Source organism: Amphiura filiformis, chromosome 6 (genome assembly GCF_039555335.1).
Source record: "Amphiura filiformis chromosome 6, Afil_fr2py, whole genome shotgun sequence".
In the NCBI taxonomy this organism is placed as follows: Eukaryota; Metazoa; Echinodermata; class Ophiuroidea; order Amphilepidida; family Amphiuridae; genus Amphiura; species Amphiura filiformis.
The window spans coordinates 43,098,476-43,125,507 of NC_092633.1; the positions used below are offsets into that span (position 1 = coordinate 43,098,476).

The window sequence follows — 27,032 nt, forward strand, 5'->3', positions numbered from 1 at the left end:
GGTCACGCGTCAATGGTGAGAGCACTGTGTATTGTGTATAGGAAAACGGACAGTAACTGCAGTATGCCCTTTTGCACCATATTTTAACAGTTTAGTTTCAAAATGGCAACATTTTTCGCGCGCTTCGCGGGCATTTGTGTCATAAACTTAATTTGTCGCCAAAAAGTCCTGGATTTAAGATTTTTTCCAACCCCATCCCCCTAATGTCAAAATTTACGCGTACCAACGTATTGGCTTCGTATTCCTTGAGATCAGATTATGACCATTAATCTGGGATTTTGCTTGCTTCTTGACTATCTAGCAAAAACAGGAAAGGAAATATTCCTTGTTCTTTAGTACCACAAATCTGATAAACTCTCGAATTGGGTACAGAATAGTGTGAAATTGCAAATTTTCGCGCGCTTCGCGCGAAATTTACTGAAACAATATAGGCCTACATCAACTTTTACTTCATTCAAATAGTATGAAATGGAATGAATGTTTGCGCACTACGCGCACGTATCTCATAACATTGGGCCGAACTAATCAAGTTTTGTTCTTACTCTCCTCCCGACAAAAATTCAGGTACTTTCCTGATTTCAACTCTTTACCACCGGCCCCCAGGATATTTTGCTGACATGGCCCTTTTCCTTAAATCCGCCTCTGAATCATATAGCGGGAATTTATGTAAGTTATGTAAGCTGAAGTTGTGAAAGCGTTGAAAGACTACAATATTATGTTAAAAACAAGAATTTTATTTTGGTCATTATTTTCACAGTATCAAATCCCTTAAAATTATATTTTATTAAACAAGGTAGTCAGAAAACAGAAGCTTAAAAAACAGGTAAACATTAACAAATAACAGTCCTAAAGTACCAGGAATCATTGCAAACTGCCAGATAGCTGTCATCCTTTCGATATCCCAAACAAAGAAAATTAACATTATAAGAAATGCTGGTACACGAACTGTTACAAACGAAATAATGTAAATCATGTTATTGACTCTAAAACTGGCTGATAATTTCGGTATATCATTCATGAGTATCAGTTGTCGCGTATGAAGGAAGATGCTGTTGGTTTCAACTACGGCGCACAGGATACCGTAGCCAAGCAATTGTTGGTGATGGATGAACATCAAACCGAAATAAGCGACCTGTGAAAACAAACACAAATATTTTTTATCATAAGTTTGTAAGCGCTCTTTAGCAAAGTCATAGTTCATTGAATTAACAACCGTATGAAAAAGCCCCAAAAGCAGGCGAAAATAGTAAGTTTTTGTACAAGATTTGCAATATAAAGAGAATTGGTCATTGTTCAATGAAATGAAGCTAGTATACAGGGTGTCCCCGAAAAAAATACCGAGTGAATAAAATTGAACGTAAGTCGAGAAATAGAAATCAGAATCAAAAAATTAAAAATGTAGCGCATGTGCATCACATACGAAATTTTATTTGATTCGGTTGACTGGTTGCGAAGAAATTAACGATTACATAATGCGTGCATCAATGCAGTTCATTCCAAGTTTGATCAACAGGCGCTGTTTTCATACTCGCTCACCGCTTTCAAAAGTTTGTGTATCTCATTAAATTTAGTCCCCATTCATCTATATTATAATCCGACGGTGTTATGTTATTCATTCATGCTTTCACTGAAGATAAATAACAGTTTGTCCGAGAAAAGTTTGATTTCTACAATTGGAAATTTTCCAACTTTAATTCTTTAGGTTGTGCATATGTTATATTTTAACTTTTCAAAGAACATTTGAGCCAAGAATGACAAATGATCGAGTGCTTATATCTTTACGTGTGATTATTGATACCATGCAACATTAAAGTTGAAGTTTTAAAGATTTAAACTTTGCATTACAATTTCTTGGAAACATTCCAAAAGCATTAATGTGTGTGAGAAAGTTTTAAGCCAGCTGGAATTCTTTATGCAATAAACCTTTATGCAACATTTATATCAACATTAACGAAAACAGATATTTACAAGTACCGAGTATATCATCTTAGATGCAAGCTTTCATTTTCAATATCGTGTAGGTTTTCAAATTTGAACAATACCTAATAAAATGTTTTGCAAGATTGTTTGAAATGAACGAGAAGGATTTCACATAACAAAATATGAAGCATATTGCCAGTTAACCACTATAGTGCGCATTGTGTTGAATGATCTTTCTTTCAAACTTGGAATGAAGTGAATTGACGCATGCGTAATGTAATTGCTCATTTCTTCGCAATCAGTCAACCGAATCCAGTAAAATTGGCGTATAACTAGAAGATGCAGAATTAAATGGGGTATACGCAGATATTTTTGGTCAAAAATCGTGCTTCAACAGATTTACAACATTCGCCTTGCTATAAACATTGAATTGTGTTATCTGATGACCTAATTAAAAAAAAGTGTTTTTAGTGGGAAGTGTTAGCTTTCGTTCGATATTTAAAAAAGTTCTGATTGGATGAAGGGAACACTTGAGGTTTTGACAAAACAGAGCCTATTTTCCAGCTAGAAGCTCACACAGCTCTTATGATGCTATGCACTCAACCGTATAGTGTAATCAAAGACTATTTTAGAGACCATTCACTGCTTGCTTGGACGAAAATGTGTGCTCAGGTGTATTTTTGGATTCGGATGTCTATTTCTAGACTTACGGCCAAATTCATTCGCCCGGTAATTTTTTTTATGGGACACCCTGTATGGACAATATAAGTGTGCTCTTTCATTTATTGACATAAAATATAAAAAATATTATCGGGGTCACATGAGGTTTTGACTTTTAAAACCTACATTTTGGTCAAAAGTTGTGCTTGATATTTGAAACAAAATAAAAACAAATGAGTTCTTTTGTTTTAACGTGGTGACGTGTGTGACATTTTGGTCGATGGGTAACGTTTTATTTTAAAAATTTGCTTTAAAAAGGCTCACAGAACTTGCGCAACTATTATCAACACTTGAAGAAAAGTGTTTTTACGCAGCAACACAGCGGGTTGAGAACGAGAAAGTCTTCGCAGTGAAAACAATTCAGACTTTCTGGTTCTCAGTGGCGTATAACTACGGGGGCAGTGGGGCAACGTGCCCCGGGCGCCACCCTTAGGGGGGCGCCAAATTCAGCATCGATTCTGCGCCCCTCCAAGCGATGAAATTCACATTTTTCGCGCGCTTCGCGCGCATTTCAGCACAAAATCAATTGGAAGAACATTTTAAGACCAATATTCAACTTCAAAATTAATTAGTGGTAGTCCAAAATTTCGCGCAATTGTTTCAAGAATGGAGGCATTATGTATCCGTAGCCCTGGGCGCCACAACCCCTAGCTACGCCACTACCCGCGTCTAAGATATTCTCGGTGGGGGTGGTAGGGGCGCCAATTTTTTTCTTGGCCCTGGCGCTACCAATCCTAGTTACGCCACTGCTGGTTCTCAACCCTCGACAGCAGGTTCATCCTTATGCTGAAGCTGCTATTTATAAAATCCACATGGCTGAGGGAAAAGTGGATCATATAAAATATCGGATTTGTTGGAGACAGATTATACTTACAATAAAATGGTGGAGAAAAAGTGATGCGACCAGCTTGGATTTAACGGTCCGAAAAAGATTAACTATATCATATAGTGTGTAACCTGAAACCAAAATGAGAAAAAAGTGTCATATTTTCTGATTTTTACCGAATAAACGTACAAAAGCAATACTTATGTTTGAGGATTAGTTTGCCTTTATTAGTTTGCCTAATAATAGATGGTCTATGATATAGTGTGGACAAATATTTTTGTGTTTTAAGTCTATATTGTGCTTAAAAAGTATCCGGACACTTAAAGGAGTATTTTGTGACCCTAGTATCCTCTTTTTATGACATTTTCAGTAGATATCCACAAAAAAAGCTTGTTCCCTAAATTTCAGTTGATTTCGATTTTGCGTTTGCGAGTTATGCACGATTATGTGTAATTACACTACTCCATAGACAATGTGTTGTAATTTCGTTCTGGTAATTTCATGATACCTTTGCTAAACGAATTTTTTTTTGTGTACATAAACATAATGTAGCCAGAGGTTTCCAGTGATATAAAATCTAAACTTTTTGAGAAAAGTGGAGAGATGATGCTGTGGATCACGAAATGCCCAAAAGCAATATCTTAAAGACACTAAACCTAATTCACCAAGTGAATTAATGAATAGATGGAAAAAAAATTCTGGCTTTTTATACCTCATTCGACATTGTGTGACTTTATTTTCCAATACCAATTTGAATTTTAAAAAAAAGAGAATTTCAGAAAGTAACAAAATTTACACAGACTTTTTATTGGTCTCGAAACACGCTAATAAGTATGAGAACGACGAATGAGTGTTGATATCAATAAGCCCATTTGAATAGCTGGTAGGAATTACACTTTTTTATTCAAATTGGTACAAACTTGGGCAAAACATAGTCGCATTGTGCCGAATTATGTATCAAAATACGCAGAACAAAATTTTCCATTTGGTTGATTATACATTTGCTAAATTAGATTTGGTGCCTTTAACTTAGACATTGCTTTTGTTTTAAGTGTTCGGATACTTTTTGTGCGCAGTATATTTGTGATGTGCCCTCAGTAATTTAATTTGATGATTTATCTTTGTTTACAAAGTTACATGAGTGATGACATTTTGGGGGAATTCCCCCTCTCAATTGAGCAAAACAAGTTGAATCATATCTAATTTGGAATATTTGGAAACCCCCTGAGGTTGTAAAGTGAAAATGATGTAATGGAATTCCCCTAAGCATGCTAAGGAAGTGATGTAATGAGAAAGGTTACTGTTATAATTAAGGCTTGGGAATTCCCAAGATCACATTTGGCTATTAATACTTGGGATTTCCCATTGCTTGATATATAAGAAAATGTAAACACAACTATTGTCACAGTTGATAGTGTTGATCTGGGCTAGCTAGCTAATATGCTTATATACAGTCCAATTCCTTCAAAGACAGGAAATTGCAAACCAGAAATAATTTATGTAGTCAAAGTACTACTATTTGCCAGTGTTGTCGGAGAAGATCTAGAAAAAATGTCAAAGAACGTACTTCTTCCAAGAAAGGAAAATATATTCTTCTGCCGATTTGCTGAAGTCTGGATAAAGGAGCAACACAACTGTCAAAATAAGTGGGGACAACTGCATCGCAGTCCTGCTTCCTGACGATATTGTGTGAAAGGTGGAAATAGCGCCAATTTTGGAGAAAGCAGCGCAAGGAGTTAATTTTGGAGAAAGCAGCGCAAGGAGATTTGTGTGAGGATTTCATACGCAAGGATATTTATAAACTCAAGTGTACACTGGACTTCGCTGATTTTCGCAGGACAAGTGAATAAGGATATATTACATCAGTCGTCCAGAACATTGCAAGAACTTCCCAGCAAACACAAAAACGTTTTTAAAACGTTTTATATAAGTTATATTTTGGGTTTTAGTTTAGGTAAAAACGTTTTAATAACATTAAAATGTCGGGTTATATAAAGGTCATGAAATCGTACGTTTTGTATGAAAACACGCTACAACAATGTTTTTAAAATGTTTTCGAAATGTCATTGTAAACTATTTTTGCAAACATTTTTGGCCAAATATTTTGTCAACACTTAAATAACATTATGTTAAAATATTTGCACCCAACAAACACAGAAATGTTCTTAAAATGTTTTTTACAAAACGTTTTAATAACATTTAAATGTCGGGTTATATAAAGGTCGAGAAAACATTTTAAAAACGTTATTGTAAATATTTTGGGCAAACATTTTTGCAAAATATTTTTCAACCCCAAAATAACATTCTGTTTAGAATGATTTGTACCAAGTTTTCAAAAATGTTTTTGGAATGTTATTAAAACGTTTTTATACCCTTTATATAAGCCGACATTTAAATGTTTTCCGTAAAAAAAATTTGTTTGCTGTGCAGTAAATTACCAACAAATGTTATTTAATGTTATGGAAACGTTTTATACCATTAATGTACCCTTTATATAACCCGATATTTCAACGTTTTCTGACAACCTTTTCTAACCTTTTGCGAATGATGTCGAAAACGTTTTGTGTTTGCTGGGTTTATGACCACCAAGAAGAAGAATGCTGGCTAAGTACTAAATAGATAAAGAGTGATAATATTTGATTATTGTGTATGTGCATTTGTTGTCATATATTATACCATTACCAATCATAACGTGCTTTCAATTAAACACTTTGTTAGCTTAATTAAACATTGTATTTGTGTTGTGCATTCGTGTGAGTTCGGGTAAAAGGTGATTTTGGCCTTGAGTCAAGTACGACTCGTGAACAAAGTGGAGTGAGCGTTTATCTGTCAGGATGTAAACAAAGGCAGCGGAAGTCGTCTTGAGGAAATATGCATTTGTCGCATTTGAAACTCTAGCTTTTGTCATCAAATGAGTATAAGCTTAGTGGTATAAAGTTGCAATCTGCAAACTGAATTTCAAAGTACGCAAACTTTATCATATTCAAAAATGTATGAAATAAAAACCCTCCTACTCGGCTATTTCTAAAATGTAATCAGGCTTCCCTAGCCGGTGCATTAAATTAACGTTATTTTATTTTATTCTAACAAAAAGTTTAGAAACTTGTCACTATCATGATTATTGCGTACTGCGGTGTAGTAACTTACCTGTGGCTACAGCTATTGTGGCTTCGCCAATGGACGTGTAGTTTAACACAAAATCCGACCATATAGTTGGTAAACTGTATACAGAGATAAACGAGATGTTACAACCTATCAATACTCCGTATGGAACATTAAGTTTATATAGCCAGTGGCGGCACCAGGGGGCATGTGGAGGGGCAAATGTCAGAACTCTTTTAGGTCTTTTGGGAAAAAATGTATATCTTCAATACGAAATGTCAAAATTTTGTCGAAATCCCTTGAACTTAAGCAAATAGGTTGCAGTTACTGGAACTACCCCCCCCTCCTCCCGAAACGCGTTTCGTACACATACAGATCAACCACGGTACCAGGGATGCAAATTGTGTGGGAGCGGGGAGCACCGCTCCTAGGAAATGACAGTCAAAATTGAGGAAATAATGCCTTGGGAAGAAAAAAGAAAGAGAGGAAAAAGAGGGAAGGGGAAGAGAAGAAAAGAGGAGAGGAAGAGGAAAAAAAGAGGAAAGAAAAAGATGAGGAGTGAGGTACAAGATGACGAAGTGGGAAGCAGATCTCAGCAAAAGATAACAAGTTACTTGGGGGCTGTGAGGCAGTGAAGCTACTGAATGGAAGAGAGAAAATCTTTAAAAGACACTGGTTGTGCAAAATCTGAAGGAATTAACATGATTGTTCAAGAAATAAGAGCAAAAAAAAAGAAAGATGTTGGTGTTAGAAATGGGTTATAATGCATATGAGGAAATTTACAATTCATCACCAGAAGAGGTATTCAATGTAATTTAACAGGAAAAAAGAAGTTGGGTGAAGGTAGGTGGAAACAGGGCACATATCTGAGGAAATTTATAAAGAGGCGGCAATCATATCTGAGGACATTCAAAGAGAGGCGGCAATGAGGACTTTATGGGATCAACAGTCATGAAGGAATTCAGTGTATACTAATGCAAATGAGGAGAGAACTGGAAAATATTGAGGAAATGAAGATCCATAAAGCACTGAACAAGTTGTGCTCCCACTGACAAAAAATGAAAGAGGAAATGGGAGGAAAAGGAAAAGAAAGGGGGAAAGGAGTCTCTGTCCCACCAAAATTGACCCCAAACTATTGTAAAATACCAATTTTTTTGCGCGCTTCGCGCGCACATTGTCCTCATAACTTTAGCCTTTTTTGGAAGTTTGAAGACTTAACATATAGAGTCGCTCTGAAAATACACGCTATGATACCATTCTCATCTTTTGAAGTGGATAAAGCTATTTTATGTCTGGTATATATGATAGAGGAAATCTTGAGCTACCTTGCTCCTGAGGAAGAAATCACAATTTGCACCCCTGCACGGTACCAGCAAATTCAAAACGTTTTGACAGAAAAGATTTAAATTTGGGTTAAACACGTTTTAATAACATTCATAAAACATTTTTGAAAACGTGATGTGGCCCTAAAACATTCTAACAGAACGCGGCACAACCCCGGGGGGCACTTCAATATGAAATGGATATAAACTGAGCTCAAAAAGAAACTTATAATTTTTCACAAGGTCATATCTTGAAATCCTGTCTATCAAATTCTACCAAAATTACACACAGGTTTACTTCAATACTCTACTCTTAACACATGTCAGTAACCACGCAGTTATCCAACTGACACAACAGCAAAATGCACTGACATGGAACAGCTTCCTGGAACACATTCACAGCCCAGCCCTGTTTCATGAAAAAAGTGTATGAAAAGCAGAAAGCAGCACCGTTTTATCATCTATGCAAGGATCTTGTGTGCATTCTCACAGATTTTTTGTGCTGGTGCCAAATGTTGGGCTGTGAAAGTGGAGGAAGTCCAGGAAGCTGTCCCATGACAGTGCATTTTGCTGTTGTGTCAGTTGGACAACTGCTTGGTTACTGACATGTGTTTTGAGTAGAGTATTAAAGTAATCATGTGTGTAATTTTGGTTCATTTTGATTGACAGTATTTTAAGATATGACCTTGTGATTCACGCGTTGTAAAAAATTATAAGTTTCTTTTTGAGCTCAGTTTAGGTGTAGGGCTGGCACTCACGCACTAAGGGGCATTCGGTGAGAGCAAAATGTAAAACATATGGGGTCATTGGGTGAGAGCATGATTTTTGGCATTCAGTGAGAGCAAAATGTGAAAAATATGGGGTCATTGGGTGAGAACATGACCTTTTTTTTAAACGGAATCTTTGGGTGAGCGCCGAAAAAGCGCCACAGAAACCTCAAAAATTGAGTATCTGGTTCTAAATGGCTTCAAATTTCCTTGTTTTTTTCAAAATAAGTAACAAAATCCATGATAAATGAAAGTTGCTGTTCAAATTGGACTTGTAAGGGTCTTTGGGTGACAGATCAAATGGAAATAGGGGGTCTTCGGGTGACAGGGCATGTGTTCGTAAAAATATGGGGTCTTTGGGTGACAGCGATGCTGAAAAAGGGGTCTTAACAGCCCTACATACGCGTCACCTCCAAAGTTGGAGTGCCCCCGGGGGCACAACTTGCCGAATATGGCTCGTTCCAATCCAACCCCCTCCCCAACAGGATGACTCAGTCACGCGATCACGCTACCCTGGACATACTGAGTAAGGAATGTAACCAACTAACCTGAATACAGACATGACTCCGACAATAGTTGCGTGAACGAAAGAAACAGTTGCGCTTCTCCATTTGTGTTGAAGGTTACCAACGTATCGTTTAGGAATTGGTATAATATCAAACTCCAAGAATTTGTTAAACAACGAGAAAGTTACAAAAGACGACAATATGACGACACAAGCACTTGCAGATACCATGTTGACTCACTGAGTATGGTCGACTACTCCCAATTCAAGAAAAAGACAGCACTAATTGTGATGGATTAACAAAATATTATTCCGTTCTGTCAAATGATGTGATATAGCCAATGGAATAAATTGTAATGGTCACCTCAAAAATCACTTTGACTGACCCTGAGACGAATATTTGTCTCAAACTTATCTATTGCATGGTATGTGTGAACTTAGTGAAGCCTTAAATTTAACAAAACGGAAGTTAGCTCGTAGATCACTGTAGATAGTGGAGGGCCTTCACACAATCTATTGTTAATAGCAGTTGTTTATTTCTTTACAAGAACAGTGCCCAGCAATCTTGGAATTAATGCTGGAATAGGAATAACATCAACTTGCTGATGTGATGCTATCCTCTCCTTTGCCATGATGATCGCATTAAGTTTGTTTTATGCCCGGGTTTTATGTACCTTGTGATTAGTGTATTGTTGGTCACTTACCATTAAATCCGTGCAAATACCAGAGGATTTATTTAGTTGCATTAGTTGACATAATTCACAATAGGATTGTTTAGCCATGTAGAACGGTCAGGGGGTATTGAAAGTTGTGTCACTTGTGTCTATGAGCCATATGGTCAATAGAGATGTCTATTGAATACCACAGAGCATACGTGCAGAGAGTTGATATTCTTGAGAGGGCACTCTATTCACGTGGTTTTTTTCCAACGCTAAAAGATCACGAATTTTGGTGGTTTGCAAATGAAAAGTGTCCGCACTATCGATTGATTACGTAACTGTTATGAATAATTTATTAGGTTTTTCAATGCAATCGCCTCGACCCATTAATACGTATTATCAAAGTACTTGGAACAGCAATCCGGTGAGTTCACTGAACTACGCCCTAATATTGATGGAGTTTTAATGGCGTTAATCCTCTCCATACACAGATGAACAAATACAATAGATGAAGGTCAACACGTATGACCTCCTATGTGACATGTTATATGTGATGTACAAAACCTGAATATCATAAAGATCAGTATTCGTTTGTGCATATGAACTGCACATTTACGTTGCTAAATATTACTCATCATATATAATGACAAATATTGGTATTATGACAATACGGTATATACATTGTATATAAAACGACTAATAGATCCTACTATCATGGCGTCAGGTCAATGTTCATCATATCCCGTATGTTTCTTAAAATTCATTCATATTTGAGACAAATTGCTGTGCCCATTTTATAGGTGCACAGGTAGATCCGTGGTTTTTTAATTTTCATTTCCTTTTAATGAAAGAATTAAGGTTTTCCACTGCACGGGGGCCACAAGGGTGATACTAATTTTAATGCTATATTTTCAAAACGAATACGTGTTCCCGATTGGCTCTATAGCGATTTCACAAAAAAGGTATTTCTAGTACAATGCAGCGTCGGACTCTAGCTGAGAGCGTAGCCTAAGTCATTATAGACTCCAAAATAACTCCATACACAAATGAACAAACACAAAGGAGGGTAGTCTCCTCCGTGACCAGCTTGATTTCGATGGAGCGAAACCAAATTGGCTGCAGAGGAGACGGGTAATTTTGCCATGCAAATGAGGTGAGTGTCATAGCCCTGATACGTGTCTACACTATTCCAGTATATAAGGAGGAATTTACTTCATGAACTCGATTTATGATCCCAGCCTTTAATTTGAAACATTTTTATTAGTAGCCCTAATAGGCCAGTAAAAACCATCCCCCAAATCACCAAAGGTCAAAATAATTGCAACATGAATTCTATTTTCAGAAAATATTGCTCTTAAGTCTCTATTTTAACATACTCAAAGTCTACCAAAATCAACCTCTGCGAAAGATGTATAAAATCGACTTTTTCAAAATGGCAGCCAAAATGTCGTAAAATAATAGAGGGGTGATTCGAACGGGTGATTTAATTGTCAGTATGACTGCAATATGACTGTAACTTATTTTTACTGTTCCACTTGAATAATTCTGGGAGCGACGATAGACTTCGCCAGGGTCCGGGTCTCTCCCATAGGCTTGAGGATCGCTGATGTTTGCTTTATATGCGCTCTGATTATCAGGCAGGCGGCATCGGTTCAGGCTCGGGTGTGGCTTCGCTTATTAGGCTGGTGGCCAGCGTTCGGAGCTGACACTTGCGTACGAGAGAGATACAGCTATACTTCCTCGGGCAGTTCCAAGCGTGGCGGCATCCTGAGAGCCTCATAATTCCGGTCCCTCGGCAGCTCCACTACTGCATCCTGGTGGATAAATCAACTCAGTATGACAGCATGACCGTTGCGTTTTACATCAACAGGGAGGGGCACCAAAAGTCCCAGCTAGCTACCAGCATTTGCAGGGAGACAGTGTCCCTCCTTCTGTGGTGTCAATGAAGGTGGTACGGAGCTTCTGGCCGGGGTTGACTCGCCGATTGCTTGTCGGGGGGATCAGTCCTCATCTCTCTTGTCTAATAGAGTGACACCTCACTCAGCAGTATGCATATATCGGTCCATCTTTCAGAGTTAGATCGTCCCATCAGAACCATCAGCTTCCGACTTACTTCACCCGGGATTAAGGGCGGTAGGCAGGGACGCCATGCAGGAGAGTTGGGGGGATATTCGGTAATGCCTGCCATTGTCATGATCCTTCTGGTTCTGCTGAAGGTAGCTAATTCTCGGAACTTATTACTCCTTTTAGCCGCTCCCTTCTGGCCCAAGCAGTGCATGGTGTTTCTCCCGCCTGGACCTTCTCGTGGGAGAACCAGTCAGTCGTATATGCTGCGTAGATCTTCTCACAGTTCCGCCACGCCACCGGCACCATGTACAGATGGAGGTGATCAACAACCTCCACATGACTGTTTGAGTATTTCCGCCAGTCCGTCCATACAGCGGGCCATTAATATTCGGTTGCTGTGCTTAAAGCAAGGCAACAAACACTCAACTAGACAGAATTACGATTCGCGACTTCGCCGATTATACAAGTCACAGATATCCTTACCACGGGGACTGTAATGCCTCGTAACGCTTAAGCCTACAGGACTGCCATTGTAGCGGTTCATCATGACTGGGGGAGTCTATGACGGGCGAGTCCAGCACTTGCCGACCTCGAGTCATTAAGAGCATGGTGGCAGAAAGACCCCCAGTTCGCTCCCTGGTTCCAGAATAGGACCTCCTGTTGGTGTTGCAGTATCTACCCAAGGCCTTCGGAGCCTCGCTGCAGGACTTGACACTCAAGACTGTGTTCTTCATGACAGTGGCCTGCGGTTGACGTTGTCCAGTTATATGCACTGTCTATAGGCGAGCACCACCTACGCTTTACCACCGGGGTAGTCTCTATCCTCAGGCTAGGTTCCTGGACAAGAACCAGACCATGCCTGTCCTTTACCCGGGTCCTTTACTCCTTACCCGATGTGCCTCCCTGATCTGGTTCTCATTGCGGGGTATGAAACCGTCGCGCCCAGTCGCGCCTCAGAGGGTACCTTGCGCGTATCAAAGAGATCGTGGGAGGTAAGAAGAGTAGCTCAGTGTTTCCCCCACTCAGAAGTGAGAGCGAGATACACAAGCGCACAATACTTACCTCTCACGAACTGAGACTGACCCGCGTTTTAGGCGTTCCACCCCTAAAGATTGCCATACGTTCATACGTAGAGGGTCACAAGAAACGTGCGTTGCACACCGACATCGCCTGGTTAATAATTACATTGTACAGCAGAGACATTAAAATGAATACACGGGATCGATACACGTGAATGTGCTATTTATTCTAAAGAAGCCATATTTTTTTCCTTGCACTTGAATGATACGTGTTGAAAGGATATGATAGTCGTTAGCTTGCGTATTGAGAAAGAAGCGTGCGTATTGAGCTCAAAAACTGACAACAATTCTGATTTTATATGTGCCGAACTATAGCGCAGCGTAGGCTAGCTGCACTCACTCGTGGGGGCAGTCTAAAAGCAGATGACCTCATGGCGTATACATGCTCACTCACACAGAGAGAGGTCAATTACCAGGCTGATGTCCCTCGGCTCATTATGCGTGGCTGTGGATTCAACCTACCATAGCGATTTCTGCCATGAAGATATCGGGGCGATGACACTGTGCGTTGGTGGGGCGATATGTCGTTAGGGTTTGGTGATACTGGGTATCCCCGTTCCTCTTGGGGTGTCAAAAACCTTTTTCTGTGGTACAGGGGGTTTCTTGTGCTCATTTTGTTTTTACAAGTGCTAATTATTTAATTCCATATTTAGTGATGGAATAATGACCGTTCCAGCTATTTTGGCGGCCATTTTGAAAAAGTGAAAAAAAGTAATGAATCGTATTTCAGACCATCTAAGCATGGATTGAGACATACGAATCGTGTTACTATTACTAATAAGTGATATAGTGAATCTGTTTTCTATATTTTGTCCATCATTTTAATCATTTTGGAGGCCATTTTGAAAAAAAATCGATATATCCATATTTCGCAGAGGTTGATTTTGGTGGACTTTTAGTATGTTAATAAGGGCACCTAATAGAAGTGTTTTTCGCAAAAAAAATCCATGTTGCAATTTGTTTGACCTTTTCTGCTGATTTTACTGGCCTACAGTGCAATGGTGCTTGGCAAATACCAATTCAATACTTCAATCCCTGTTTAGTGTTTATTGTTATTCCAACTGTAATATCTATCTGTGAAATATTCAAAAACTATCTATTTTTGGAACAAAAAATGAAAATTTGCTCTTATGTTTCGAACTTTCAAAGAATGTACGCTTCTCATTAATATTACAATACTTTCATATCTTGGGCTCCGGGCTTATATAGGTAGGTTAATAGTACCCAAAATTTCAATGCAAATATTTGGAGCAACATTTTGACATTCTAATTGGACACAAATATAGATTTTAAAATTACAGTTTAAATTTGAATATGGCACTTAGACGCATCTCAAGCCAATTTGATTTGAGTCTCGTTGCTGTTCATATAAACATTATGAGATGTAAACTATACCAGCCCTGCAAACCAAATGTTCACTTTCTCATCGTTCAATCTTGACTACAAAACTAAATGTCTTCAATTGATGAATAATTTTGAAGAATAGAAATTACACTTATGCCAATTCTTAACAAACTCATAAATACGGCCCTATCAGTCAGTGATGTCCTTTGGGCAGTTCACTATCTATGGTCTGATGCAGTGACTCATCAGGTATTTTGATTGTGTAGCAAATTCGGTTTTGGCCTACTCAAGCAAATAATCCAATAACTTTATCCAAATAGTTTGGATAAAGTATAACAATAGGATTGAAAAGATTGACATAGGTGATTTCTACCTACCACTGAGAATTTTCCCAAACATTAATTCCAGCATTAATACTGGGCACTGGTCTTCTAATGTACTCGTTGTTTATCGATTAATATACTGGTCTCCCTGCAAGACCTGAAGTTAGCTACAAAAAAATGTTTCAAATTTTCTACTTTTCCGTCATCACTGGTTACAAAAATCCAAATAAATAGTTTCCACTATGTTAGGCTTCGAACGAATTACGAAAGGACTTCTCCCATGCTGATATTGAATCATTATGGTGAGGAGCTTCACATTATATTCATTGAATGACCGGCAGACATTCCTAATTGACGCGACGCCTTTTATCGATATCGTCCACCGAGCTCAAAATCTGCTACCAGTAATATAATGGTGCACCTGAATGAAAGTTTGGCTAAGATCAGCAGCACACCCCACATTATCCTTGGCGTTGATTTTAACGTACCTGCAACCCGCGAAAAAAATAATTGGCACACTTGCACTAAACAATGGAAATGCGTGCCCTATTAAAATTGAGGAGGCGAGTGAAACATGCATGCAATATATGTGAAGTACAGACTCCCCCCGATATCTCACCCTTCCCCACTCCCCATCTTTCAATGTTGGAGGGTCTCACGGACCTGTTGACAACATGGCTTGGTCCAACATTGAATTGGGGGGAGCGGGGGCAGAGATATACCAAAAGACAGGCAAAGTGTGCCAACCTTTTTTTCGTGGATTGTGGTTTTACCTGGAAATTTGGAAAGACCACCGAAACTGGAGGCTGCTTATAGAGATCATTATGACAACAGCCTAACGCAGATGGTCACCTTCCCCGCTTGACGTGATACAAACGCGGGACTGAAAATACTTTGGTTCTGCTGACACATCCTTCTCTGATTTCTGATGTTAAACCATTGGCAGGAATCAGCGACCACAGCATCGTGGCCAGACAAGAGTAACCACCAAGACAAGATTATCTCAAAAACCGCCGCGTAAGAATCTTCTTGGGAGAAATGTTGAATCGGAGAACTTTAAAGCTAGCAATGGCGCATCAGATGAAGAATGACTACTTTGAGCGCACACCTGAAGCTAAGTCTGTGGAAGAGAACAGGGGTAGGTTCCGTGATTTCTTATGCAGTATCCTCACAAGTTGGTTAAGGGAATAGGCGGGGGAATAGGTGGCACCTTTTCTTCAAAGTTAAAGAGACTCTGCAGCCCCGGTCTGCAGCAAGATAGAAAAGCATTATAACAAGGCTAAAAAAATGGGGTAAAAAGATTTTAACACGATCATGAAACAAGTTGACGGGCTATCCGAAAGAAAGAAAGACCAAAGAGAATTATGGAATCGGACAACTCAAAACATTTTGGCGCTACATTCGAGTCCGTAGGAAAGACAACACTGGTATCCAGCCACTGAAAGTTGATAACAAGCTCCTTACAGATAAGACCCAAACATTGGCCGATCAGTCTTCACCAAGGAAAGTTTGGACCCACCCTCCATACCTTCAATGTCTGGCGAAAGTTACCCTGATAAGTTACTCTCCCATTGCCGTGGATCTGGAGGGTGTCACGAAACTACTCCTGAACATTGACGTATCCAAAGCCATCGGACGGACCAGATAAGATCCCAATCCAAGCTCTGGAAATGGCAGCAGTTGAACTGGCAACAGTCCTTCAGCATTTGTTTCAGCAGTCACTAAACACATTACCGTAGACTGGAGGAAAGTCAATTTACAAGAAAGGCATCACCACAGACCCGGTAAACTACAGACCAGTTTCGCTCACATGTACTTGTTGCAAATAATTGGAGCCATGGAGAGTAACCTGATGAGGTATCTTTCCAGGTGGAACATCTCATCCGACAACCAGCATGCCTTTCATAGCGCCAGATCATGCGATTATCAACTAATCTTGATCTTGACAACCAACGACCTTACCAAGCACTGACGACGGACTTGTTACAGACATCATGAGACATGGGTATCCTCGACTTTTCAAAAGCCTTTGACGTCATTCCCCATCTTAGATTTCTCATCGAACTAGACTTCTATGATATATGGACCAAGAACAGGGTTCCCTCCTTCCTCACAAAAAGACTTCAAAAGGTCGTCGTGAATGGAAAGTCCTCCGAGTTGGTACCAGTCCTTAGTGGAACTCCACAAGGTACGGTTTTGGGACCTCACCTCTTCCTCCGTCGACACGTCATATCAATGACATCCAAGATGGAGTGAATAATACAATAAGACTCTTCTTGGATGACTGTCTTAATCTACAAGACCATCATATCTCCCAAAGACGAGCGTGATTTCCAGACCGACCTGAACACAATGGTAAATTGGTCCACCAAGTGGGACATGATATTCAATCTCAGCAAATGTTGTTGTAAGACTATGCGTATCACAAGGAAAAGAAATCAATTCATATGAAATGATGGAATGTCGATCTGGAAGGAACCAATTGCAGCCATTACCTTGGAATCTCTATCCAAAAACGACCTTAGATGGAATAAACAGACTGACCACGCTAAAACAAAGGCCTTCAGGGCTCTAAATTTCATAAGAAGGAACTTCTATGATACCTCATCATCCATCAAAGAAAGACTGTTCAGTACTATCCGCCCACATGTTGACTATGCCGCCGCCTGGGACCCTTATACATTACCTTTTCGCCTGGTTCCATTCACGGGACGTTGAAAAGTATTCTGAAGAAGAAGAAGAACATCAAAAGCCTTGAAAAGGTTCCAATGCAGGGGCGAGATATGCTACTAACACCAAGGACACCAGTGTCACAGCTTTGAAAAACTAGCCGCTCATTCAAGACAGACACCGTAAAGGAGACTGGCCTGTACTGTTTTTACATAATCTACAACGGGCAGATGGACATCAGTCACAATAACTACATCGCCCCTAAAATAAGCCGTTCCAGGAATGTCACAGCAACCAATTTCAAATAAACCGGACCAGGACCAACGCATTTTTTTTTAAATAACCGTCAAGGAATGGAACTCTCTTCCACCTACAACAATCATCCAACCATCCATTATTCTGCCATTATCCATAGCTACCTTCAATAATTCCCTGACAAATGGATGTGCTCGACCACGCTTCAAAAATTAGCTCCGCTCTCACCACACATCCAGTTTAAACAGCCCCTTGGGGAATGTAAAATTAAGGGGGTAGGTGATTTTTTTTGGCCAGCCGACGGGTGGGGGTAGCAATTTTTGGCACCCCTTTTGGAAATTTAACCCTGGGGGCTCATAATTATTGCACAGCCCTTTATGATGGTAATACATATTATGAATAGGTTGTTGCTTATTGCTGTGTAACTTGGGCAACAATATATAATATAATTATCATACATAGAACATTACAACAAAATGACCCACTCACCCACAAAACACCAATTCCCAAACACCCGACAAATTATATAAATATACCTCTAAGAGGGGTATTCAGTCACCGTATTCTATAGTTCGATAATATTTGTACTAAGATATTTTAAAGTAAAAAAAAACAGTTACGAGGGGGTATCAAAAAGTTTTAGAAATCATCCAGAAGTGAAAGAGCTATATCAATGAAATTTTGTCAGTGCAATCACTGGTCCTTATGTACACTATGGTGCAAAAATGGTCTCATAAGTAAGTTTACTTTTTTACAGGCGACGCTAGATGCTAATAACCTACTGCCCCAGTTACTGCGCATAAACTGCAAAATTGAGGCAAGCAGCATTATTAAGATCCTGCATTTGAAGGGTTGTAGTGCCTAGAAATCGATGATGAAATGGAAGTTATCTTCGGCGGTGATTGTGATATTGTCACTGTTGCTTTTTGGAAAATAAATCTTTATTTCATCACAGATTTTCTGGGCACTGTAACCCTTAAAATGGAACTTAATCATGCTACATGCCTCAATTTTCTCCATTTTGCTGGTTATGCGGTTACATAGGCAGGCACTGACATCATTCTTATTAGACCATTTTTGCATCATAGTGTACATAAGGACCAGTGATTGCACTGACAAAATTTCATTGATATAGCTCTTTCACTTCTGGGCGATTTCTAAAACTTTTGATACCCCCTCGTATATAAGCGTTATACATAAGTATAGTAAGGATCATATTGATACCATTGCTCATATCCCAGCAAACACAAAAACGTTTTAAAAACGTTTTAAGTAAGTTATATTTTGGCTTTTGGTTTAGGTAAAAACGTTTTAATAACATTAAAATGTCGGGTTATATAAAGGCCATGATAACGTTTTAAAACGTTTTGTATGAAAACACACTACAACAATATTTTTTAATATTTTCAAAAAATGTTATTGTAAACTATTTTTGCAAACATTTTTGCCAAATATTTTGTCAATATTTAAATAACATTATGTTAAAATATTTAAACCCAGCAAACACAGAAATGTTCTTAAAATGTTTTATTCAAAACATTTTAATATTTAAATGTCGGGTTATATAAAGGTCATGAAAACGTTTTTAAAACGTTATTGAAAATATTCTGGGCAAACATTTTTCGCAAAATATTTTTTCAACCCCAAAATAACATTCTGTTTAGAATGTTTTGTATCAAGTTTTCAAGAATGTTTTTGGAATGTTTTTAAAATGTTTTTATACCCTTTATATAACCCGACATTTAAACGTTTTCTGTAAATCATTTTTGTTTCCTGAGCAGTAGATTATCAAAAAATGTTTTTTACGGTTATGGAAACGTTTTATACTCTTAATATACCCTTTATATAACCCGACATTTAAACGTTTTCTGACAACCTTTTATAACCTTTTGCGAATCATGTTGAAAACGTTTTGTGTTTGCTGGGATCCTCCATCTCTACCAGACAGCATCATGCATTTCTGCACCTGCTGCCTCACGTAGGACAAACTTCCATATGGCAAGGTCCTTGGTAGCAAGTGACATGATTTCCGTTTTCTTGAAGCTCCAACTTTCCGGCTGTTTCACGGATGGCTTCAGTTGTTTCTGTCATCTTGGCATCAGAATCTTCTAGGAGGGCTATGTCATCATCAGCATAGTCTAGATCAGACAGCTTAACCTCCGGGTACATTTTCGCCTAGGTAGAAGGGTTATACTAGGCCTGCTAAGAATACGCGATTTTGGAGGCCAAAAAACGCACCCCGATTTTCCAAATAACGCAAAATCCGCGATTTCCCGCCAAAAACGCAAAATCAAAAAAAAAAAAAAAAAAAAAATTTTTTTTTTTTTTTTTTATAAAAAAATTTAAAAAAGATTATAGTTTTTTTTTTTCGCGGATTTGGAGAGTCCCTGGGCCTAACATCAAGTGCTACCATCATTAAAAAAAAAATTAAAAAAAAAAAAAAAAAAAAAATTAAGAAAATAAAAAAATAAAAAATTGCGTTTTTTTTAAATATTTTGCGGATTTAGAGAGTCCCTTGACCTTGAGTGAGGTACTGCAATCATTTGTAGTTGATTTTAAAAAATTTGGAAAAAAGATACAAAAAAAATTACAAGTTTGTATCCAAATGGGACCGATTTGTAACTTGTGTTCACTGCATAGTCTATTGAAGATATAAAAATGCATTGGTTTTGTACACAAGTCTGTATCTTAGATAGATTTTGAAGTGAACACAAGTTACAGATTGGTTCCATTTGGATACAAACTTGTAATTTTTTTGTATCTTTTTTCCAATTTTTTTAAAATTTTTTTTTTAATGATGGTAGCACTTGATGTTAGGTCCAGTGACTCTCCAAATCCGCGAAAAAAAATTAAAAATCGCAACAAAAAAAAAAAAAAAAATGATTTTTCAAAAAAAAAACGCAATTGGAGCCAAAATACGCAAATTGCGGCGCAAATAACGCAATTGCGTATTCTTAGCAGCCCTAGGTTATACCTTTATTATTTTCATCTACGGCTGATTTCATTACGAAGTCGATGGCAAGGCCAAAAAGCAATGGCGACCAAATGTCGCCCTGTCTTACACCGGCGACTATACTGAAGAACACTCTGACTGAAGAACTTGGAAAGGGATCCCTCTGATTTGACCGCACATGTTGTGTCATGATAAGAATTACTTATGATGTTGATAATCTTCCTTGGGATTCCATAGATGTGCAGGATTTCCCATAGCGATGATCGGTGAACTGAGTCAATGGCAGCCGTTGGTTCAGGCATTTCTCAATGCTCATCCTTAAGCATTTCCCGTTGGCATCTCCGATATATGTGAGGCCTTTCTGCTAGTTTTATCAATGAGAACATTCTTCAGCTGGTAGATTTCTCTCATGTTGTTTTTACTTGAGGCTACTTCTAAGTCATCAACGATCTTGCTCATCCATGTCTTTTTGTCATTTCTTAAACAAGTTCTTGTCTGCCTGTTGATAGTTGAGAGCTGTTGAGTTCACGGTAGCCACATCCATGGCTGATTTGGCTGCCTTTCTTTTGTCAATATTCTTTTGTCTCAGTTGAGATCCAGTCTGCCTTCTTCTTTTTCTGAATCCAATGTGTTCTACTGATGCTGCGTTGAGAGTATCAACAATCAGTGCGGTGTTAGCATCTAGTTCAGCCAATGCATATGGAACCTTCCACCAGCATGACCAGTAGCATTAAAGCGTGTTAAAACATCGCTCTCTAGCAGTTTACTGGTGTCATTATCATTGGTTGTTTCTTAACCGTTGTTTGTTAGCTGCTAGAGATACCTGGATGGTAGTAATTGCCAGGTTATGGTCGCTTCAACATCAGCTCCCCTATACACTCTGACGTCTTTCAAGTCGTTACGCCATCTCCGGTTGATTAAAGGTATGGTCAATTTGGTTGACTGTCCTTCCATCGGATCGGGAGAGTCACAATGAGTTCGAGTTCCAGACAGAGACAGAAGCCGGATACCATTATCATCATTCAGCACTCCCTCAGCGTGGCTACCAAGTGCAGGTTTCCAGATATCTACATCATTTCCTACTTAGGCATTCATATCTCCAATGGTGCTCAATGCTCATAATGTAGCGAATTTGCCCAAAATAATTGACGTAATGACAAAAAGTGTTTTTAGGGGAGGTGTTAGCTTTCGTTCGATATGAAAAAAAAATCTGATTGAATCAAGGGAACACTTGAGGTTTTGACAAAAACCAATCACAGATGCCTATTTTCCACGAGTCACCAGCTACAATCCCGGACATAAATAGTTCGAACACTTGTGTCAAAGTAGGACTGTTTGAAACCGTATTTCTGTGATACTTGACATGATATTAAAATTTCGCTTTCTTTGGTGTGAAGTCTGAACCATTTCATACTACTACAACCCTCCCCCTGCCCCACCAATCAATGTTGGATGTTTCTAGGGGTACATGACCAAAACAAACCACTAACAACATTGATCGGGGGAATGGGGGGCAATGAAGTGCCCATGTTAAAGTGTTCGAACAATTATGACCGGGATTGTAGAAGCTCACACAGCTCTTATGATGCAATGCACTCAACCGTGTAATGTAAACAAAGACTGTGAGAGACAATTCACTGCTTGCTTAAACGAAATTGTGTGTGCTCAGGTGTATCGAGGTGGAAACTATGAGCTACTATGCATAGATGCGCTTATAGAAAATCGTTTTGTAGCCAACCTTTATGACACCCAGGCCCAGGTGGCATAGGCCTAATTGGCCCGGGGGGCACTCAAATATGACAGTGTACCGTACGCATGAGTGACCAAAACACCCCCTAAACGAATTTTACCCTACCAGCAAATTTAGCCCTTAATAAGGTACCGTAATTTAAAATAGAATTTACCCCTAATGAATTTTTGGCTAGTAAAAATGCAACAAATGTACCCTTTTTACCTAGCTGGGGGGTTTACACCCCAGCTAGGTATTGTAATCGTTCGGGTTCTTCCGCTGTAAACAAACTACTGTAATCTTCCCGTTTTCTTCCGCTGGCAACTAAGTGAAATTGCACATGTTTTTTTTTGTTACCCTTTGAGTATGAAACCCTGACTTGATGCTATGTTAGAATTATTTGACTAGTGAAGATATGGTTTGGCCTTTTTGAATCATTGTTTTTCTTAAGGAATGAATGTGTTTGTTAGTTTGTTACTGTAATTTGTTATTTAACCTAAGGCACTTAATTAGTTGAAAAGGTAATTAATGACCTGTTGTTTCTGCAAGCCCAGGGAATGTATGTGTGGGAGGATTGATGGCTAATATGATTTTGGATGCAGTTAGTTGGAATTGAAAGGTTGTTGCAGAAAACTTGGATAATAGTGACAGTAGTTTGTGTAGGAAGCAATAGTTGAAATAATGGCATATGGGCACATGAACAAAGTGAATAACTTTAGGTGATTGCAAAGCCAAAGGTTTTCTTTAAGGTTGAATGTCAATGCAGTGGAAATTATGAGAGTATTGAGATGGGACCAATGTTAACTATTTTGGTGATTTTGATAGGTGTTTAGTACAGTATTATTGAGGGATTGACATGTTGACAAGGGTTTTGCGAGCTAATTACCTAGTTGATGATTTGTGTTGCAATTTTAGTATTGTTGTAGTTTGTGGTTGTAGCCTCAATTTTGTGACATGGTTTGATTTCAGTGTGGAAGATCATGGGTAGATTCAGCGGAAATTTAGTTACTGGGGTTTGAAATCTCATCCCCTGTGAGTGATGCTGAACGTATGGATACACAGAGTTTGTTTAATATGTATTGAAACTGACAGAATATGAGAAGCAGTAATGGCATATTTATATAGGTTTTTTTAATAGAAATTTGATTTTTGATATGAACCATGCAGGTGTGTTAAAGGCACTCCTTAACAGTAATTGTAGTATATATTTATGGGTTTAATATTATGTTTACTATTAAAAGTACTAGTATTAGGCTCTGGCTTATCTTTTGATTTTGATTTTGCACCCGTATTTTACAGACTTTGGTGGTATGTTTGGAAACAGGGGATTAATGAGCCAGGCTTTAAAATGTTTAGCATTTATTTCTGTATGGTTATGTCCGACCTCTTTCTTTGAATTAATGAAAGTGTTCTATGGCCTCTTTCTTTGTAATGAATGTGTTTTTGGCTTGATTAGTAATTCCAATGTTAGTACCGGTATATGAAACTATCAGATGTGTTTCCTTTGCAGTAGGAACTTTAATTCTTTCAGTGCCATTATCATGGCAGTTAATATCAAACTCTAACTAGCATTTGTTTACAGGCTCTATCTTTTGTTTAAGTAAATGATTGTTGAGGGATTTTCTTGTCTTCTGATGTTAGGGTTTTTTGTTTTATACTTATATCTTAGAGTATGTATCTTATTTTGTTTGATTAAAAACATCTTGCATTAAGTTTTATATTTGAATCCCAGTTCCTAATTTTTGTGGTTTAAAACATTAACAATTGGTGTTCTTGTATTTTACAGGGAAATTAAACATGGTTTAAGATTATGCGCAACACAAAAATAGCTTGCAAATGGAATAGGCCTACATGAATGCGGGACATGAATTCATTTGTTTTCACTACCTTTTTTTTTGTTTATGAATTTGGGGAAAATAGTATAAAAGCCTTTAAAAGAAGTGCAGGGACCGTTCATGATACCTCCGAGTCCACTGGGTATTATACTGTGCGTGCGGCAGCACTAATGTGGTGCCACATTACATTTGATGTAGTATATATGTCATGGACTGTAACATTTGAGCTGTTTAAGGGGTCAATTGGTCAGGGTATACAAGTAATATTGTAAATCGTTTCTACAGTATTGCACAACCTTATGCCCTACAACAAGTTAAAACTGCATTTCCAAAAGGTTTCAGTGTTAGATGAATTGGTCAGTGCATCGTGGTATGATAAATGTTTATAAATGTGTACAGTTAATGGTACCAGTACACTTGTTATCATGGTTATCACCCATTTGCTGTTTTCTGTAATCATGGTGATCTTGAATGAGAAATACTAGCTAGTACTAACAAGGTAAGACTGATCATAGTTTAATTAATTTAATTCTATTTAGTGATAGTTACAGGACTATTCATGGGTATTGGAATAATTCTGGTAGACGCTGCGGACAAGTATAACCCTAACCCTAAGCAACCCCAATTATAACCCTAACCCTAATCCTCACCGTTTATAAACCTAACACTAATCCTAACCCTAATTTAAATTTAAATTATAAGGGGCTGTCATTTTTCTTTGGAAGGGGGTCATGAATATACTGGGAGTGGGGTCATAGAATTTTAGACCAATTATAGGCGGTTATAATGTTTCAACGCCCAAAATAGGGGGTATAGAATTATTAAGGGCTGGTGACTCAAACTTTTCGCGCGCTGTGCATGTGTTCTTGCACACAATCTTTCATTATATAATGCAAATACTTTGCGCATATAGCGCGCCTTCTTTACACACACAATTAAAATTTAACGCACTCCACACACTTTCTTTGCTCTAAAGTTTTGATGCGCTCCTCGCCTTTGTTCCGGCAATGAATAATTTGTCTTTAGTCTGTGTAGGTGGAAGTGGGTAGGGGGGGGGTATAAAAATTTTCGACCCAAGATAGGGGGGGGTCTCAAAACAAATTGTGCCCGCGATAGGAGGGTCATAAAAAATTTTACTCCGGTCACCGACCCCCCCCCGACGAAGAAAATGACATCCCCCTAACCAAACCCTAACCCTAAAACACAGGGTGCACAAGGTAAACCAGAATTATACCTGGGTAATAATAATAATTCCTATTCATGTTTTAGTCCAAGACACCATGTTTATCATCACCGTTCAACATCTTTATTAACCACTCCCGTTTACTAACTGCTCCTGTTTACTCTACTAGCTCCCGCTAGTTTTGAATAAAATAAACACACTATCTGTGGTCATCTTGTGACTCCCTACATTTTGGTCATCACAAGTATTATGCCCACCACCGTATTTTTCTTTCCGAAAATTTATGACCCCCGTGTATATTTGGGATCCTCCAAAGAAAATGATAGCCCCCTAAGGGGTATTTATGGGGCTCAAACTCAGTGACAACAAACCTCACAACCAGGGGAACATTTTGCAGGGGTCATGTCAAATCTTAGAATTGCTGCATTTTCTGGCAATATGTAGGGGGTACGGAGCTCAAACTCAGTGACAATAAACTTGATGAGAAGAGTAACATTTTGGAATATTTTGCATGGATCAGGTCAAAGGTCAGCTGGGGTCAAATCTTCGAATTTCAATATCTGGACATCTGTAAGGGCACGGGGCTCAATCTCGGCGACAACCTCATGACCAGGGGAACATGTTGGAACATTTTGCATGCAGGGGGCAGATCAAAGTTCAGCTGGGGTCAAATCTTCGAATTTCAATATCTGGACATCTGTAAGGGGTACGGGGCTCAATATCGGTGACAACCTCATGACCTGGGGAACATATTGGAACATTTTGCACGGGTCAGCTCAAAAGACATCATTCTGGGGCCAAATCTTAGAATTGCGTTATCTGGACATCTGTAAGAGGTACAGGGCTCAAACTCGGTGACAACTCATGACCAGGGGTGAATTATGGAACATTTTGCAGGGGTCTGGTCAAAGTTCAGCTGGGTCAAATCTTAGAATTGCATTTTCTGGACATCTGTGAGGAGTACAGGACTCAAAACTCGGTGACAACAAACCTCATGACAGGGGAACATTTTTGGAACATTTTGCTGGGGTCAGATACCTCCACAACACCAACATGCCCCAGCTAGGTTTGTGGTCTATGACCACCATTTGCCTCTAGTTGGACTTGTAATTTACCAAAAATTTGAAAAGGTACCCTAAACAAGTTGTTCAGATTTTTTTATATTTCAATGTTTATCATTTTTATTCATTTTAGCAAACAAATTAAGAAAATCAACAACAAATCACAAAAAAGCAGCAAGAATTAGAAATATTAGTAATACAAAGTTATGCAGTCACACTACCCAAACATTCTAAGTTAGAAAAATACCCTTATTCTTGAAAATCAGTGTTTTTTAGACCCCTAAAGCCTCCAGCATACTTTCCTGCCGCTTGCCGCTGGGGCAAGCGGCAGGGGGTTTCAACCAATGACAAGCCTTGATTGTGTCCGTTTGTCTGCAATACGCGTGCGCCACGCCGCTCAGCGGCAAGCGGCAGGGTAGTATGAAACCAGCATAACATATGCGTCACGCGCGTTTTGAACCAGTAACTTGCCTTGCCTAAAAAACACCCCTTTTTACTTTGTTTTTGTGGTCACGCATGACAGACCATTTATGTGAGTGGCTGGGCTAATTGCCCTTGACAGAGTGATCAGCTTCTCGTACTGGCCTATAGCATATAGGCCTAGAGGTTATATGTGTTCTATAAGCTGCATATCCTAATGTATCAGCGACATACCTTGTTTAGGACTTTCAAAAGAAGTACCTGCATGAATCTCATGTGCAACCATGACTGT

At 38.7% G+C, this 27,032-nt stretch overlaps 1 protein-coding gene across 1 annotated transcript; it reads right to left on the minus strand.

Annotated features, from left to right (window-relative positions):
* Positions 1 to 719: 719 nt before the first annotated feature.
* Positions 720 to 9,694, minus strand: LOC140154256 (TLC domain-containing protein 2-like). Its single transcript, XM_072176846.1, has 4 exons — positions 9,206 to 9,694; positions 6,614 to 6,687; positions 3,515 to 3,597; positions 720 to 1,132 (listed from the first exon to the last, which is right to left on the minus strand). The coding sequence occupies exons 1-4, from the start codon at positions 9,391 to 9,393 to the stop codon at positions 785 to 787; spliced, it is 693 nt and encodes a 230-aa protein (XP_072032947.1). The 5' UTR covers positions 9,394 to 9,694; the 3' UTR covers positions 720 to 784.
* Positions 9,695 to 27,032: the final 17,338 nt, after the last annotated feature.

Excerpts from the sequence above, each read along its gene's own strand:
- LOC140154256 (XM_072176846.1), bottom strand. The coding sequence starts at position 9,393 with ATGGTATCTGCAAGTGCTTGTGTCGTCATATTGTCGTCTTTTGTAACT. Across the intron at positions 6,688-9,205 it reads GGAGTCATGTCTGTATTCAG|TTTACCAACTATATGGTCGG; the intron begins GTTAGTTGGTTA and ends CTCTGTATACAG. Across the intron at positions 1,133-3,514 it reads TTTTTCTCCACCATTTTATT|GTCGCTTATTTCGGTTTGAT; the intron begins GTAAGTATAATC and ends TTGTTTTCACAG.